This window comes from Ranitomeya variabilis, chromosome 5 (genome assembly GCF_051348905.1).
Source record: "Ranitomeya variabilis isolate aRanVar5 chromosome 5, aRanVar5.hap1, whole genome shotgun sequence".
Taxonomy (NCBI): Eukaryota; Metazoa; Chordata; class Amphibia; order Anura; family Dendrobatidae; genus Ranitomeya; species Ranitomeya variabilis.
In genome coordinates, this window is record NC_135236.1 from 325,847,578 (window position 1) to 325,867,289 (window position 19,712).

Consider the following 19,712-nt stretch of genomic DNA (forward strand, 5'->3'; position numbering starts at 1 on the left):
TGATTACTAGGAATTCATCAGCAGTGAATTCTCAGTTAGGATCTGGTACACAGGGCATTGCACACTAAGTGATTGTTGGACAAATGTAAAACGAGTAATTTTTTTTCTATAAGGAGTTACAACTATTATAATCTAATTATTGAAGGAATGTTATACAAGTGGTTTAGCTCTGGTTCAGTCCAATGACACAGGAAGTGCAACCACATAAGTTGAATACTGATCTAATGAGCAACGCAATAAACTGAGATTGTCTTGCTGTGACATTTAACATCTTAATCAGTGCCATTCTCTACTTTAATAAAGTATACTGGGCATAACAAATATGGGACATGAGCATAACATGATTTGCTTTATTGTTATTGAAATAATCACCAGAAATGACTATTTACATAGTCTACTGACATAGCATAAATTTAAATAGCAAAAGTCTATTTTATTAGCTTGAATCCTGTTAACAATGCGATTTTGTGATGTTCTGTCTTTCTTTGGAACAATGTTGCTGTTGTCTTTAGGATACTCCCAGAGCTAAATGATATTCCTTTGAGTCTTTTTAATGAATACAATTTTCCATTTCCCCTTTCTAGTGCAAGATGGATGAAGTCTGTAACTGTAAACTGGACAGCTCGGTAAGAGTTCTCAATTTTGTATAAAATAGGAATCTGGAGCTACAGCTGTGTTTTCCCAGATGATGGGGGGTTCGTGATCAGTGATCATTTTAAATGAAAATACAATATATAGTTTTTCGGAAAATGTGGCAGTTATAGTTTAATTTTAAGGTTTTAAGAAAAGAGTTCACAACTAAATGAAATGTCAAGTTATTTTTGTCAGTACATATAAAATGATAATCTGTATTATTTTGAAGAAATGAAGTAACAGTATACTGTAACTGCTGGAGTATATCCAATAATTACCTGCTATTTAGTTTCTATATCTTCCAGATATCTAGTTACATATAGTTTAAGGGAACCAGTCTTGAGAATGTTATCTATTTAACTAAAGTCATGATGATATAAGGTAAAAAAGTAACCTTTTAACCTCTTCCTGACATATGATGTACTGTTATGTCATATATCAGATCCCTATCTTTGAAGCAGGCTCAGAAGCTGAGCCTGAATTATCCCCAGCACAGCAGATGATGGCCGTGTTATTGAACCATCATCTGCCTTTGATTGCAGCAAGTGGAGCTGAGCTCCGCTTACAGCTGTTAACTCCATAAATGCCACTGTCAATCTCTGACAGTGGCATTTAATGCACACAGCCCAGGCAGTTTCATTCCACTTGCCACAAGGCACAATTGTGGGGTGTCAATGGGTTGCCATGATAGCCAATGGTCTATTGAAGACTTCTATGCCAATCATAACGGTGGATATTATTTATAGAAAACTAAGATTTGTAATATATGCAGCAATACTGTCGTATTGCAGAGTAGAGCAAGCAATCACAAATACAAAGAATAGAAACATAAGGTAAAAAGCAAACAAAAAAAAGTTTTTAAAAACATAAAGTATAAACTTTGAATCATACCTTTTAAAAATAAACATCTTTGGTATCTACAGGTTCCTAAAAGACCAATCTATCAAAATATAAAATTAATCAACACAGTCAGTAAACGGTGTGAGGAGAAAAATAAAGTAGACCCTAATTTAGCTTTATATCCCTGCCTTGCTGCAATAAAATGTATATGAATGGGATTGAATGCTGTATGTACACCAAAATGGTATCAATAAAAAATTAATTCACTAGGCAAAAATAAAGCACTCACTCCATTGATTGAAAACATTTTGGGTCTCTGAAAACCGCGACACAAGCAAAAATTCTCTTTTACGAGTTTTATGAAAAAATATACATATGTAACTTTGGTATCGCAGTGATTGTACTGAACTGGAGGAGAATCATGTTGACTCGTTATTGAATAAATACCATAACAGCAAAACCCCAAAACTACTGCAGAATAGTATTATTTGCACAATTTCACCACATTTGTTTTTTTTTCTGCTATACAATGCATTAAGTGGGAAAATGAACAGTGTAATTCAAACTACAAGTCGACCCACGACCCACAAAAAAAGCCTCCAAAAACATATAAAAATCATTATCCCCACTGTGATGCAGCAGTAAGACCATACGCAGTGAAATGGCAGTGACCCAAGCAAGTTCAAACAAAATGTTTCTTTTAAACTGTAAAGCGCTGCTTTATGAATATGTTATGTTATTCATGAATATTATATGAATATGTTGGCGCTATATAATGATTATTATCATTCTTATTATTATTTCTTTATTGTGTTACTTCACACAGTCATTTAGCATTATACAGTAAACGGCTTCTTCATCCAGGCCAAAGGAAAATATACAGTACACAGCTTCTTCACACAGTCCATCAGAAATACACAGTAACCGGCTTTACCTTTGCGGTCCCTACACAGGCCAGACTTCCCTTTGTCCAGTTTCCCTGGGGAGACACGAGACATAGCAAGTCTCTACTCACGCCGAGCACATCACGCTATCCTCTGGATTGCAGCCTGGCAACACAAGACAGCCCAAAGCAGGGTGTCAGTTCCTTTTGCCCCTGTGTTGCTCCACACAGAAAGAGCTCTGCAGACAACTTCTCTGTCTGCTTCCAAACCAACACTGTCATACCTCCCACTCTACACAGGGCTTTTAATCAGTCACTGCTTCACTATTCTAATTACAGCCACACCTGTGTCTGCAGTACGCCCTCATGGCCTCACTACGCTTTCATGCACATTCTGGAGAGCACATACAGCGCCCCCTAGCTGTAACAGGGGTCACTGCCTCACATATCCTCCCCCTGTTCATAACTGTGGGGTCGAATATTTCTTCCACCGTAAGGGCGCGAGACAGGTTGTCGGTATGCCGCTGTGACATCCCCACTTGACACTACACTAAGAAACCAAAGTAGGGACTGGAACCATCGATCTGCACATGCATCCCTCCCTTTGCGTTTCTCCTTCACACTTCGTTAGCTTTTGTAGTGCAGCAGGGTTGGTGCAGTGTGACAGACAGGCAGTGACCATAGGAAAGTTCAAAACAAAGAGTCTTTAATGTCCAACATACTGTGATGCAGTGGTAGGACCATACACAGTGAAATGGCAGTGACCCAAGCAAGTTCACACAAAACGTTCCTTTATTGTGTTACTTCACACAGTCTATTAGCAATACACAGTAAATGGCTTCTTCATCCAGACCAATGGAAAATACACAGTACACGGCTTCTTCACACAGTCCATCAGAAATACACAGTAAATGGCTTTAGCTTGAAGTCCCTACACAGGCCAGACTTCCCTTTGTCCAGATTCCCTAGGGCAACCGCACGCTGTTACCAAGTCTATATACTCACGCTGTGCACCACACGCTATCCTCCGGATTGCAGCCTGGCAAACACAAGACAGCCCAAGATGCAGGGTGTCAGTCCCCTTGGTTCCTCTTGCCCCTGTGTTGCTCCACACAGAAAGAGCTCTGCAGACAACTTCTCTGTCTGCTTCCAAACCAACGCTGACATACCTCCCCCTCTACTACAGGGCTTTTAATCAGTCACTGCTTCACTATTCTAATTACAGCCACACCTGTGTCTGCAGTGTTAGAGAAGGGATTTCCAACCTACTTAGGTGTTCTGTCTTTTAGGTACCTACGCAATGAAGCAATAATCAGAGAGACACACGCTCGTTGTCTGTCCAAATAGTCTCTGGTCTTTATTTTTAGGGCTGGGCTTATAGCCTCAGTACGCTTCCATGGACATTCTGGAGAGCACATACAGCGCCCCCTAGCTGTAACAGGGGGTCACTACCTCACACCACCTTACCGCTCAGCTCTATGGCAAGTCACCACTGCCCATCTGGTCCTGCATCTCCTGATCCCCAGCCGCTCGCACATGAATTTCACTGGCCACTCGCACTCAGATTTCATCAAGGCAGGTAGAGTTCTGGGTCAAAGCATGGAAGGTCACTACATCATGACATCACAAGGTGCCCCTTGAACTTCCGCCCATATGCACAAAACCCTACCAGTGATTCCAGCATGGGCGGCCAGAGGTCAGAAGATGTTGCGATGACTTTATAAAGATTTTTAATTTTTTTAACCTTTTGTTAGCCTTCATAGTCTTGCTGAATCTGCAAATTACAAAAAAATCCACATTAGCAAATGCAGTTTTTTGTAAAAATCATGTAAAATTCAGTTACATTTAAATTAATTAGCTCATCACTTTTTAGCAGTAATCAATGTTCTACTAGTCATTTCCCCTGTTAACTTGATTGACATCCCACTCAGCACATTCCCAGGTTGAATGGAACATCAATTAACAGTAGGAATGATTGGAATAGCAGCAGTGATTGATCAATGCTCCATCCTGCTCAGTTGACTTGCATGAAGCAGGGTGCAGTTAGATTCTAACATTACTTTTTCATTTCACTGCTACCTGCTTACTCTTGACTTCATTTCAAGCATAATTTTTAGCTATAGACTCTCTTGCCTTTACTAAGGAAGGCAATTCTGATGTGATAGGTTTCTCTTAAATAGGTGAAATTCTCATGACACCTTTTTTAAGCACAAGTCAATGGGTGATGAAACGATATGTTACCACAAGACTCATTCGCCATCAAGGCGATGTATAAGCACCATCTGTATAAGCGGTGTATTACCTATGCATTGTGGCTCTCTATGCATAAATAGTGCTTGAATTCATACAAATAAAGTGTCAGCTAATATAAACTGCGTAGAGGCACTGTAAATGCAGCTTAGCTCAACACTCCATTGGTTAAAGAAACACTACATCTGTTGGTTGCAATTCACCAGAACATATCAGACTTGGGACCAGTAGATTTTGATGTTCTCCTATTGACTTCAATATTGAGATTTGAAAGCTGTATTTTCATATGAATGTACTTCAGTTCACCAAATACCAGTTATGGGATAATTGATGACTGAGTTTCAATCACTACTGTAAAGTATAGCTTACACATTCCCTTACAGCTAATTTACACTATAGTGAGAACTATAGAAAAAATTACATGGACCACAAATCCAAAACCCATACAATAATCTAATGCTGGTAGGCAAAAATTTACAAAACTAAACATGAGGTTCTTAGTTTAAAATTCTGATCACACTGTACGAAGCCCACTGCCACTTCATGGCGAACCTCTCAGTGAGTCCCTAAACTGAAAGGTGTGATGCCGTGCGCAAGCTACCATCATAGGAACAATGCACCAGCAGAGCAGTTGGCCTGGTGCCTCACAGCACCCATGCAGCGAGGCTGAGTCCTCATGACTCCAGGCCATAGCACCCCCAAGCAAAAAACCATAGCCGCAATGGTCACCACACAGCACCAACACCAGGTGAATAATTTACACTATTGCTCACGCTAGGTTGAAGTGGAGTAGTAGCATGACCTTGCATGAAGAGGCCATGAATTTGGAGCAAAAAAAATAAATATCAGTCATTATCATGAAGGCACTAGAGCTTTTGATCTTAAAAAGAGCATACAAAGAAACTGCAGCCACATCCCCCTTGTGCCACATGTGGAATATTCTGGTCTTTGGAAGACCACCAAACTTCTGCTTCGCAAGATGTTTGATGAAGGAAAGATAACATCGCAAGACATTTCCCACTTATTATAAAAAAATATGAATGATGAACAGTTTTTTAAAGAAATCAAAACTATGATGTTACAATGAATAGGAAGAAAAGTAAACTTATGAAATGTGCTTAATATTTTACAGCAATTGGACTGCATAATTCTTGATGATGGTGGCTTCCTACTAATGTCAAATCAAAAAAGTTACAATACTCAGGTATGGATTTGCATTTTAATATACTGTAATTTAACTCTAGAAGAAAAAAAGCATTTTCCAGCTCACCAATGTGAAAGGAGCCCTATGGCAGTGCAAGGATTCAGCTGTATAGGCAGCAGGAAGAAGGAATAGAGGAATAGAGGTGAGTATCCAGCAACAGGTCTGGGAGAGTGTGAAACAAACCTTTTTTATTATAGATTCATTAAAATGCAAAAGTAAAAATTGTGACAGTCTCTGGGAACTATTCTTAGTTACTCCAGTATTTCCAATGCGTTTCTAACTAGGTAGCTAGTTCTTATTCGTGGTCTGGCATCAGATCTGCACAATGTCCAGAAAGTCCAGGACAGTCCTTAAAATTAGGACACTTTTTTGCCTTGTCCGTAAAATCAAATTTAAGGCTATGGTTTTTTGAAGCTGAAAAAAAAACATATGCATATTATTTTGATTGTTATTATCCTCATTTTGCAGTGAATACAGCTGATGTCTTCATATCAGAATTATGGTCCGTAGACATGTATCACATATAATCGTAATGATTAGTGATGAGCGAGTATATTTGCTGCTCGGGTTTTCCCAAGCATGCTCGGGTGGTCTCTGAGTATTTGTGGAGATTTAGTTTTTGTTGACGCAGCTGCATGATTTGCGGCTGTAAGACAGCTTGAATACATGTGGGAATTCCCTAGCAACCAGGAAACCCCCACATGTACTCAAGCTGGCTAGCAGCTGTAAATCATGCAGCTGTGTCGACAAAAACTAAATCTCCAAGCACTCACAAATACTCGGAGACCACCCGAGCATGCTCGGGAAAACCCGAGCAACGAGTAAACTCGCTCATCACTAGTAATGATTTATTATGGTTTTACAGAGTGTCCGTAAAAATATTATCCGTCCATGATTTGAAAAGCCATCCAGAAAAAAATAGAATGTTATGTTCACAACCCTGCCTCACAGTGATTTCTCTCTGCATCAAAGTATACCGATTTGAGCCAAAAAAGGCCTCTTTAGTTTCCTCAGAATATTTTTGAAGATAACTATAAGTGAAATATTTATTGATTAGGTATTTAAATGTTCCTGTTAATATTCCTTAACCCCAAAACACCTTAGATGTCAAAGTATTATTTTACACATAAAATTTAGGAAAATGGATTACAGATGCTAAGCTGCTGTATAAACTTGGCATACGAAATCGGAAATCAATATGTAGTATAATCTTTCGACTTGCAATGACCAAAATTAAACCTGCTTGCATTGTACAGTAATAAGCCTTTTTAAGCAAAGTTATTTTCCTGAACGTGACATTCTTAAACTAGACTTATGAAAATAATTTTGGCAGCATTAATATTTAATAAGATAAGTTAAACAATACTTGTTCTTGGAGATAATGCTGTAAAATTCTTTGCAAACTGTACTTTATTGCACTTTTATGAAAAAAATGGCTTTATGTTTAATTTTTTGCACTCATTTTTGGATCTGGTGGATTAAAGGCTAACAGTAAAAAACAAACCACCAAGAAGAAAAACTATGGACAATATCAACAGGAAGTGTTGTGTTTCTGATAAAAGATTACCTTATCATGTGGATTTAGAAAAAGGAAGGTGCAACTAATCATTTTTATTTCTTGCCGCATTCATTGCAGGAACAATGCGGTCTACATGTACATTATAAACATATATGACCTGGGTCCACCGAAGTAGGAGCAGCCAATATTAGTGGCCCTGTACATACCTTGGTCCACCAAATAAATAGCAGCTCTGTACATGATAGCAGATACCTCTGTGATGAAGATATACAATCATTCAGTGACAAAAACGCTTGTAAAAAATGAATTGCATGTTTTTAAATCCTATAAAAATATATGTAATGGAACTTGAAAAGAAACCTGTCAATAGAAAAAGGCCATTAATCTTATAGTGGCCTGCATTATTAAAAATATGTAGTTTAAATGCAGTTCATCTGGCATTCAAAGGTTTTTTTGAGTGATGCAGGGGAACTGCTAAAATCAACAGTCACAATGGATTTTTCCTAATGACCATTCAGACTTGATTGACATCCCTTCAGAAGGTATGCATCATCACAAGGAGCCATCAAAACCCGGAGCATGTGCCGCTCTCTGCACATGTGCCAAAAAAGTTGCCAAGCTAAAAGATTACATCAGATCATGTAGAGATAACATGGCACTACTGTATAATAGTGCTCAAGTAGGATCCAATCCCCTTCAATGATACTTAATAAAACGTGGCACTCAGAGTAGATGAAATGAAATAAATAATTTCATGTGTAATCCAGTAATAAATGTTTACAAAAATTTCAGTCCACATTAGACCTTCCTCAGTGTGCATATTGTTGAATTGAAAAGATATCAGATTGTGTTTGTTCCCGAGTCAGGTAGAAAACACAGTCTTTTTGAACCAGTGATGGACACCACGTTCAGCACTTCCTAGCTGACCAAAATGTTTGTGAACCTTTATTCTTGGATTGCATATTATATAATTTATTTAATGTCATCAACTCTGAGTGCCAAGTTTTCTTACATGCCATATGTCGTGTCTCTGCCTTTGATGCAGGCTTGCATGCTGAGCCCACATATTTCCTGGCAGATGATGGCTGATATATTCAGCCATCATGTGCCTCTAACAGCCGTGGGTGGAGCAGAGCTCCGCTTGCAACTGTTAACATGTTAATGTCACTGTTAATCTCTGACAGTGGCATATAACACACACTGTCAGGGGGGCGCATCATTCCATTTGCCCAACGGCACACCTGTGATGTAATCGCGGGGCGCCATTGGGTTATTATGACAACCAGAAGTCTGCTGGTGTTCATAGATTGTGATGTTAGTTATATATTACATAGCAATGCCAATGCACTACTATGTATAATACAAACAATAGGATGATCACAGCTTCAAGTCCTCCAAGAGGTCTAACAAATACAGTAAAAAGTGAGAAAAAAGTTTTAAAGTCTGAAAAAAAATAAAAAAATACAAAAGATCAAGACACCGACCCCTCCTTTGCCCCATTAAAACAAAAACAATGAAAGAAAAATAAAAATACACATATTTGGTATCACCGTGTTGAGAAAAGTCCGCTCTGTGAAACTGTGGACAGAAAAATAAAAAAGTTAGGGCTTTTTTTTTTAGCATAATATGCCCCATTTTCTCGTATGAGAGAACATACAGCCATCTAACTGCAGCCTTACACTGATATATCCATTTTGTATAACAATAGAATTTATTGCTGTGTATCCAAGATTAAAAAAGATACACAATCAGACAGATGACACTGAAAAAAACCCCCACAACAACCCAGATAAAACTGATTTCATGGAGCCCTCTTGGAATATGCTAAAACAAATCAAAATGTGAAATACCAAACTGAGTATGCAACAGTAGACCAATTTTGCGTACTGTATGTCAAAATTGAGGTACATGTCTTCAAAGGGAGATTTGTAGTTCAAATTCTGCGCTGCCACTAAGATGAATTTCAGGAGAGTATAGTTGATTCACAGTGGTTTTATTCAACGCATTTCAGGGGTCTCATGCCCCCTTCATCAGGAAATATGGTGGTATTTCCTGATGAAGGGGGCATGAGACCCCTGAAACGCGATGAATAAAACCACTATGAATCAACTATACTCTCCTGAAATTCATCTTAGTGGCAGCGCAGAATTTTTACTACAAATCTCCCTTTGAAGACATTAATTTCTCTGGTCGGTGAAGACCTGTGGATCTGCAGCAGCCGCTATCTACATGCTCTAATCTCATCCTTACCAGGTGAGCAAATTTGGTGTATATTCTCCTCTGTGTAACGTGGATAAGACCCTATTGTGCTCTTTGTCTCCCCATTGTTTTGCAAAAATTGAGGTACATGCAGAAGTAAATTTAGTTCAAATTGTTAAGTAATATTTAAAATACATTTATTATTTTTAGATTGGCAGATTCTTTGGAGAAATTGACCCAAGTTTGATGAGAAAGCTGGTCAACATTTCTGTATTTGCATTTAATAAGTCTTATGACTACCAATCTGTATGTGATCCAGGTGAAGAACCAGCGAAAACTGCTGCACCTCGCTCCGTTTTTGTGGTACGTAATAATACTTAGCATTTTAATATAAAATAGTTTACTTTTATTGGTAACACATATGTTTATGACATTTCATTATAGCCTACCATAGCAGATCTTCTAAACCTTGGATGGTGGGCTTCTGCTGCTGCGTGGTAAGTTTGCACTACCTAGTTAGCTAAGAATAATTCAGAAGTGTTCAATGTTTTAACTTAGCTATTTAATTGTAACTTAAAAGGAATCTGTCAATAGAACTTAACCCACTGTGACAAGGTCACTGAAATTGTATGTGAGATATGTGTCCAAAGATTGCTTTCTTCCGTGATCTAGAAACCCATAAGTTTCTATCCAGCATGCTCTGTGCTCAAGGGGTTAATCAGCCATGATAAGGGATTTTTTTTTTAGGTGAGTAGGTCAGAGATGGGCGGGATGCCTACACACCATATCTCCACCTAAAGGCAGTGGCTGGGGAGTTAAATGTTGAGCCACTGTTTTTTTTCTCTGTTGTGTGATTGGAGAGGAGAGACTCCAGTTGTGGCTCCCAGAGGAGCTGAGGACTTGTGTGTTACCTGCGGGTGAATCCTGAAGGAAAAAGGACTCTATTGGACTTTATCTTTATTTTGTTTTGACATTAGGCCAGAAAGGCCACGTTTATTTTATTCAACCCTGCTACGGTTTCTGTTGTTCTTTAACCCCTTTACCCCCAAGGGTGGTTTGCACGTTAATGACCAGGGCAATTTTTACAATTCTGACCACTATCCCTTTATGAGGTTATAACTCTGGAACGCTTCAATGGATCCCAGTAATTCTGACATTGTTTTCTCGTGATATATTGTACTTCATGATAGTGGTAAAATTTCTGTTATGCCACTTTTTGTTCGGCCGTATGACAATAAAGCGTTGTTTTTTGCCTCATTTTTTTTATGGTGTTCACTGTAGGGGTTAACTAGTGGGACAGTTTTATAGGTCGGGTCGTTACGGATGCGGCGATACTAAATAAGTGTACTTTTATTGTTTTTTTTATTTAGATAAAGAAATGTATTCATGGGAACAATATTCTTTTTTTTTTTTATTTAGGAATTTTTTTTTAAATTTCTTTACACTATAACATTGCCCCGGGGGGGGGAAGGGCATCATGTTATAGTGTAAGATCGCTGATCTGACACTTTGCAGTGCACTGTGTCAAATCAGCGATCTGATGTGCACTGCAGAGAGGCTTCCTGGCACCTGTTCTGAGCAGGCACTGGTAAGCCACCTCCCTGCAGGACCCAGATGTTGCCCCGGGGCCATTTTGGATCCAGGGCATGCAGGGAGGAGACGCTCGGTACAACGTGAGCACATCGCGTTGTACCGAGGGTCTCAGGGAAGCACGCAGGGAGCCTCCTCCCTGCACGATGCTTCCCTATGCCTAGGCTAATGTGCCAGGAGTGGTCCGTAACTGCTCCTGGCACGTAGTGCCAGATTTCAGCTGTGATAGTCAACTGATACCCGGCCGAGATCGGCCGCACTCCCGTGAGCGCGGCCAATCGCTATGACGCACTATCCCGTCGGTGGGCATACGGGTCCACCCCACCTCGACGGGATAGTACGTTACATGTCAGAAAGGGGTTAATAAACCAACAAGTGATTTACCACAAGAGGCATTCCTAAGTTTACCTCTGCAAGCAGGTGAGTCAGTCAACCCCTCACACCCCAAAACTTCAAGTACAAGTACAAGTCCAGTAATACTTTTACATGGACAGTCCATTCTTCTGTTGCTGAGAAATCAGCATTTGAATTGATGTGCAAATGAGGCTGAAGAGCTATTGTAGATCTGAATCCTCTTGTCACTCCAGCTCTGTTACTCTCCAAGCACCTCCTCCTACTACTTGACTGACAGCTTCAATGCTATTTGACTTAAAATGTTGATTTCTCAGTTAAGGGAGGAAAGGACTGGCCATGTAACAATATTTCTGGACTTGTCTTTCAAAGATTTACATGCGCATGTAAACAGTTCATGGAGTGTGTGGGGTGGATGGGGGGTGTAAAGGGTGATAATCCTGCTAACAGATTCCCTTTACACAAGTTTTAAAGTGTAAGCAATCCTATTCTTTAAGCACTGCTAGGACAAATAGAGGTTATATGGTGATCCCCTGATCATACCTTCCCTGATAGTCAAAATGAAGAGCAGCTAAGCAAGCCATACTGATGGGCTCAGCTGTGACTGTCAGATTTATAATAATTTGTACAAGAAAGTGTTGCAAATTATAGTTCAAATTAGATACGTCCTACTGAATGGCACTTTTTTGGCATTTCAAATACACTGCGCAACAAATTTCAGGGAAGTTCTTGTCTCCTGAGAAAAAACGTATTGTAGCTTATAGATTTTGATATGCTGAACACGAATATGTGCTCCAAAATCTGTATCACGTAAGGTTTTTTACCCGTTCATGACTGGAGCATTTTACATTTTTAGTTTTCTTTTTTCGCTCCCCTTCTTTCCAGAGCCATAACTTTTTTATTTTTCAGTCAATATGGCCATGTGAGGGCTTATTTTTTGCGGGACGGGCTGTCGTTTTTACTAATACCACATTTGTGCAGATATGTTTTTTTTGATTGCCCGTAATTACATTTTAATTCAATGTTTTGGTGACAAAAAAAAGTAATTCTGGCGTTATGATTTTTTTTTTATCACTACGCAGTTTAGCAATCATGTTAATTCTTTTTTTTTATTGATAGAGCGGGCAATTCTGAAAGTGGCAATACCAAATATATGTAGGTTTGATTTTTTTATTGTTTTATTTTGATTTGGGAGAAAGGAGCTTAGAAGGCTAGAAGCTGCCATAGCACGATCGCCTCTGCCACATAGAGGTGATGCTCAGATCACCTCTATGCAGCAGAATTACAGGCTTGCTATAAACACCGACCACAGGGTGGCATTCATAGCAATCTGCCATCAACAACCATAGAAGTCTCGAGGAGACCTCTGGTTGTGATGGCAACGCAGCTATGACCCCTGATCACGTGATAGGGGTCGTCACTGCGTGTATTTCCAGAACGGTGTTCGGAAGTGCATTTAAATACCCGCTGTCGGAGTTTGACAGTGGCATTTAAGTACTTTTTATTTGTGGGTGGATCACAATTCAGCTCGCACCTATTGCGGGCACATGTCAGCTGTTAAAAATAGCAGACATGTCGCGGCTTTGAGGTGGGCTCACTCCCGGAGCCCACTTCAAAGCAGGGAATACTGCCAGATGACGTACTTTTCCATCAGCTGGCAGTAAGGGGTTAAAAAACAACAGTTTATAGTCTACATAATGACATCTGAGACACTACATACATATGCATCGATGTGAGTAGCAAAAGTAATTGTTCAAAAGTGTTTTGCAGATGACTTTCATTTCACTGTGTTACCCTCGGACAATTTTGAGCGTTCCTGATAGATTTTTTCATGCTTCATGCTGATTTCAGAAATTATTATTATTATTTATTATTTATTGTTATAGCGCCATTTATTCCATGGTGCTTTACAAGTGAGGAGGGGTATACATAATAAAAACAAGTACAATAATCTTAAACAATACAAGTCATAACTGGTACAGGAGGAGTGAGGACCCTGCCCGCGAAGGCTCACAATCTACAAATGACTTCAGATTTTTCATATCACGTAAGGTTTTTGAGAAATGATACAAAACATTATAATATTCTGTTAGAATTCTAAAAACACGGACTATAAACGAAAGTCGTCTGCAAAACCCTTTTGAACAATTGCTTTTGCTGCTGACAGTGATGCTCATGTATGTAGTGTCTCGGACGTCATAATGTAGGCTATAAACTGTTGTTTCTTAACCCCTTACTGAGCTGACAGAATAGTACGTCAGCTGACAGTATCCCTGCTTTGAGGTGGGCTCCGGTGGTGAACCCATCTCAAAGCCACGATATGTCAGCTGTTCCAACCTGCTCGATTCCAATAACCAACATTATGTAACCTGCTCAATTCCAATAACCAACATTATGTTTGCTCCATTTTATATCTATTGAAGCACTCCCATGAAAGATTTTATCCACTTATTATATTGCATTCATCATGCTATATAGCACTGTGTACTTACAATTGCCCATTTTGCCCTTCTACCCAGTTAATGCTTCTCTTTTCTCTGCTGTATGTAGAAACAGGAAGTCTCTTTTTCCAGCATGAGCTATTTCCCTCTTCAACTTCTGACCCAGCTGCTTGCTCCTCCCCACTGCCAGGGACTTGTGCAGTGACTAATAACTCATACAGAGAAAAGAGTATTCCTGTTTCTATATAGCGCTAAGAAGGATTCAGCTAATCACGTGAGGTCATAGACCTACTGCAAAAGAGAAGAATTAAGTAGGTAGAAAGGCAAAATGAGCAATTTCAAGTACACAGTGCTATATAATATAATGATTTCAATATATTAAGATAATAAAAACTTTGATGGGAGCGCTTCTTTCTTTTTAATAAAAATGCTTTTCATTGCTTGTGTACAGTTGCTTTTAATAATTTCTTCTAAATATTTCTCTCAGGTCTTTATTACAACAGTTGTTCTTGAGTCTTACATTCCCACGGTATAATGAAGCAGGTATGTGTGGTTCTACTTTTTTTTATGTTTATTAGGGTTATTGCAATTTGTAAATTAGGCTAAATTGATGTGTTTATAATAATAAAAGAGGTTATTGATGTATTTAGTAATTTTTGTTGATAAAGTGCTTTGCATCCTCCCAAATGTCAAATATCATATCAGGATTGTGATATTTACTTTTCTAAAAGTTAAAGGGTTAATTGCATGTCATAAATGGATAGTGTATTGAAAGCATATGCCATTTTTGATCAGTGGAGTTTTAATCTCCCAGACCCCCATTATTTCTGGGAACTTTACCAATTTTGAGAATGAGGGACTGTTGTCCTTATTTAGCACTGTATCCCTTTCAGTAGATAAATATAAATATGAGAAGCATAAATATAATATATCCTACTAAGATAAAAAAATAAAATAAAATGATAAAAGTTCAGATAAACTGGATCATGTGGCCTTTTTTGTTGTAAATGTTCTGTTTCTATGTTTATGTTTCCATTACAGTAGCTCTAGTGTCCGCTATTGAAGGGAACTGAAGTTCGAGCCTATTTTAAGGGAACCTGACAACTAAGTCAAGCTGCAATACTTTTAAAAGCCAGACATGGATTATATGACTAGGATGACTAGTCGAAGAGTCAGGTTCCTGGCTGCTTCTCCTTGCTCCATGCCTCTAGATTGACAGGTGTCTCAAACAGCAGATTTTGAGAGACCTGTCCCTGTTGGGGAGAAAGACAGGGAATCACCAAAGGGGACCAGCCGCTTAGACTAAAATCCTTTCATAAAGATGTATACAAGGCTTCAATAAAAGAGCCATATCTGATTTAAGCTATCTGAAACCCAGGCAGCATGAATCAGCTCTTAGGTTCCCTGTAAGTAAAGACAAAATTGTGACATGACATTCTCTTTCATAGTTGGTAGCCAGAAGCATTGTTATGCATGGAAAACTTTTTAGGAAAAACATCTGTAAGCCACAGCTGTGGCCCCTCAGCATCTATGAGAATCACAGAAATGTTGGGGGTCCCAGAGTTTGGAAATGCACTAATTACAAATTGATAGCATATTCTAGTGATATGTCACACTTTAGCTGATCAAAGGAACTATTAAAGAAATCAGCACAAAATATCGGATAGACACAATGAGCTTTTGCTCAGATTAAACTAACCTGATTTATCCATTAGGAAAGCATAGAATGTAAGACATCAGCTGCAGCAGATCCACAGGTCAGCAAGTGACCATAAGACATTAATGAAAGGGATTTAGTTGATGATTTACGCGCTGCTGAAAGTACTGAAAGTACGGGTGGAATAAACCACCGCCTTTTCAACTTTTACCGGGATATGTGTCTCAGTACTTTCAGCAGCGCGGCAATCATTCACTAAATCCCTTTCTTTGAGGACACTTTAGCTGATGGGAGATGGTTAGGATTCCGCAGCGATTTTTGGCTGCACAGTGGTCATGAGTAATTCATAGGTTTATTACTACACAAACTCATTGTTTCCTTATGGGGAAAGTAGTTCAAGAAAGGTAGGAATTCAATCTTAGTTGGCTTTTTTCCCCATAGGGAAACTTTGGTTGTGTAATATTAACCAAAAGTCACTGATGAGCTCTAGCATTATCAAAATTTGCAACTGGTTTTAAGACATTCAACTAAAATAATTGAAATTAGAAAAGCTATTACTAGGTTATATTAACCCCTTCATGACCCAGCCTATTTTGGCCTTAATGACCTTGCCGTTTTTTGCAATTCTGACCAGTGTCCCTTTATGAGGTAATAACTCAGGAACGCTTCAACGGATCCTAGCGATTCTGAGATAGTTTTTTCGTGACATATTGGGCTTCATGATAGTGGTAAATTTAGGTCGATAATTTCTGAGTTTATTTGTGAAAAAAACGGAAATTTGGCGAAAATTTTGAAAATTTCGCAATTTTCACATTTTGAATTTTTATTCTGTTAAACCAGAGTTGACACAAAATAGTTAATAAATAACATTTCCCACATGTCTACTTTACATCAGCACAATTTTGGAAACAATTTTTTTTTTTTGCTAGGAAGTTATAAGGGTTAAAATTTGACCAGTGATTTCTCATTTTTTACAACAAAATTTACGAAACCATTTTTTTTAGGGACCACCTCACATTTGAAGTCAGTTTGAGGGTTCTATATGGCGAAAATACGCAAAAGTGACACCATTCTAAAAACTGCACCCCTCAAGGTGCTCAAAACCACATTCAAGAAGTTTATTAACCCTTCAGGTGTTTCACAGCAGCAGAAGCAACATGGAAGTAAAAAATGAACATTTAACTTTTTAGTCACAAAAATGATCTTTTAGCAACAATTTTTTTATTTTCCAAGGGTAAAAGGAGAAACTAGACCACGAACGTTGTTGTTCAATTTGTCCTGAGTACGCTGATACCTCATATGTGGGGGTAAACCACTGTTTGGCGCATGGCAGGGCTCGGAAGGGAAGGAGCGCCATTTGACTTTCTGAATGAAAAATTGGCTCCAATCTTTAGCGGACACCATGTCGTGTTTGGAGAGCCCCCGTGTGCCTAAACATTGGAGCTCCCCCACAAGTGACCCCATTTTGGAAACTAGACCCCCCAAGGAACTTATCTAGAAGCATAGTGAGCACTTTAAGCCCTCAGGTGCTTCACAAATTGATCCATAAAAATGAAAAAGTACTTTTTTTCACACAAAATTTATTTTAGCCTCAATTTTTTCATTTTCACATGGGCAACAGGATTAATTGGATCCTAAAATTTGTTGGGCAATTTCTCCTGAGTACACCGATACCTCACATGTGGGGGTAAACCACTGTTTGGGCACATGGTAAGGCTCGGAAGGGAAGGAGCGCCATTTGACTTTTTGAATGAAAAATTATCTCCATCGCTAGCGGACACCATGTCACGTTTGGAGAGCCCCTGTGTGCCTAAACATTGGAGCTCCCCCACAAGTGACCCCATTTTGGAAAGTAGACCCCCCAAGGAACTTATCTGGAAGCATAGTGAGCACTTTAAGCCCTCAGGTGCTTCACAAATTGATCAATAAAAAGGAAAAAGTACTTTTTTTTCACACAAAATTTATTTTAGCCTCAATTTTTTCATTTTCACATGGGCAACAGGATTAATTGGATCCTAAAATTTGTTGGGCAATTTCTCCTGAGTACGCCGATACCTCATATGTGGGGGTAAACCACTGTTTGGGTGCACGGCAAGGCTCGGAAGGGGAGGCGTGCCATTTGACTTTTTGAATGGAAAATTAGCTCCAATCGTTAGCGGACACCATGTCGCGTTTGGAGAGCCACTGTGTGCCTAAACATTGGATCTCCCCTACAAGTGACCCCATTTTGGAAACTAGACCCCCCAAGGAACTTATCTAGATGCATAGTGAGCACTTATAACCACCAGGTGCTTCACAGAAGTTTTTAACGCAGAGCCATGAAAATAAAAAATAATTTTTCTTTTCTCAAAAATGATTTTTTAGCCCACAATTTTTTATTTTCCCAAGGGTAACAGGAGAAATTGGACCCCAAAAGTTGTTGCACAGTTTCTCCTGAGTACGCTGATACCCCATATGTGGGGGTAAACCACTGTTTTGGCACACGTTGGGGTTCGGAAGGGAAGTAGTGACGTTTTGAAATGCAGACTTTGATGGAATGCTCTGCGGGCGTCAGGTTGCGTTTGCAGAGCCCCTGATGTGCCTAAACAGTAGGAACTCCCCACAAGTGACTCCATTTTGGAAACTAAACCCCCAGGGGAACTTATCTAGATGTGTGGTGGGCACTTTGAACCCCCAAGTGCTTCACAGAAGTTTATAACGCAGAGCCGTGAAAATAATAAATGTGTTTCCTTTCCTCAAAAATATTTTTTTAGCCCAGAATTTTTTATTTTTGCAAGGGTAACAGGAGAAATTTGACCCCAAAAGTTGTTGTCCAGTTTCTCCTGAGTACGCTGATACCCCATATGTGGGGGTAAACCACTGTTTGGGCACATGCCGGGGCTCGGAAGGGAAGTAGTGACGTTTCGGAATGCAGACTTTGATGGAATGGTCTGCGGGCATCATGTTACGTTTGCAGAGTCCCTGATGTGCCTAAACAGTAGAAACCCCCCACAAGTGACCCCATTTTGGAAACTAGACACCCCAAGGAACTTATCTAGATGTGTGGTGAGCACGTTCAACCCCCAAGTGCTTCACAGAAGTTTACAATGCAGAGCCATGAAAATAAAAAATCATTTTTCTTTCCTCAAAAAAGATGTTTTAGCAAGCAATTTTTTATTTTAACAAGGGTAACAGGAGAAACTTGGCCCCAATATTTGTTGCCCAGTTTGTTGTGAGTACGCTGATACCCCATATTTGGGGGTAAACAACTGTTTGGGCACACGTCAGGGCTCGGAAGGGAAGTAGTGACATTTGAAATGCAGACTTTGATGGAATGGTCTGCGGGCGTCACATTGCATTTGCAGAGCCCCTGATGTGCCTAAACAGTAGAAACACCCCACAAGTGACCCCATTTTGGAAACTAGACCCCCCAAGGAACTTATCTAGATGTGTGATGAGCACGTTCAACCCCCAAGTGCTTCACAGAAGTTTACAATGCAGAGCCGTGAAAATAAAAAATCATTTTTCTTTCCTCAAAAAAGATGTTTTAGCAAGCAATTTTTTATTTTCACAAGGGTAACAGGAGAAATTGGGCACCAATATTTGTTGCCCAGTTTGTTGTGAGTATGCTGGTACCCCATATGTGGGGGTAAACCACTGTTTGGGCGCACGTCAGGGCTCGGAAGGGAAGTAGTGACATTTGAAATGCAGACTTTGATGGAATGGTCTGCGGGCATCACGTTGCATTTGCAGAGCCCCTGATGTGCCTAAACAGTAGAAACACCCCACAAGTGACCCCATTTTGGAAACTAGACCCCCCAAGGAACTTATCTAGATGTGTGGTGAGCACTTTGAACCCCCAAGTGCTTCACAGAAGTTTACAATGCGGAGCCGTGAAAATAAAAAATCATTTTTCTTTCCTCAAAAAAGATGTTTTAGCAAGCAATTTTTTATTTTCACAAGGGTAACAGGAGAAGTTGGGCCCCAATATTTGTTGCCCAGTTTGTTGTGAGTATTCTGGTACCCCATATGTGGGGGTAAACCACTGTTTGGGCGCACGTCAGGGCTCGGAAGGGAAGTAGTGACATTTGAAATGCAGACTTTGATGGAATGGTCTGCGGGCGTCACGTTGCATTTGCAGAGCCCCTGATGTGCCTAAACAGTAG

The 19,712-nt window shown here is 39.5% G+C and overlaps 1 protein-coding gene across 5 annotated transcripts in view; it reads left to right on the forward strand.

Annotated features, from left to right (window-relative positions):
• The window catches only part of CACNA2D1 (calcium voltage-gated channel auxiliary subunit alpha2delta 1), a 1,329,605-nt gene that overhangs the window by 1,282,253 nt on the left and 27,640 nt on the right, over positions 1–19,712 (forward strand). For all 5 annotated transcript variants that reach the window (XM_077264669.1, XM_077264672.1, XM_077264671.1 and 2 more), the window contains 5 exons: positions 585–626; positions 5,739–5,810; positions 9,739–9,891; positions 9,973–10,025; positions 14,398–14,453. In XM_077264669.1, coding sequence (XP_077120784.1) covers positions 585–626; positions 5,739–5,810; positions 9,739–9,891; positions 9,973–10,025; positions 14,398–14,453 — 376 coding nt within the window. The remainder of the gene's footprint in view (positions 1–584; positions 627–5,738; positions 5,811–9,738; positions 9,892–9,972; positions 10,026–14,397; positions 14,454–19,712) is intronic.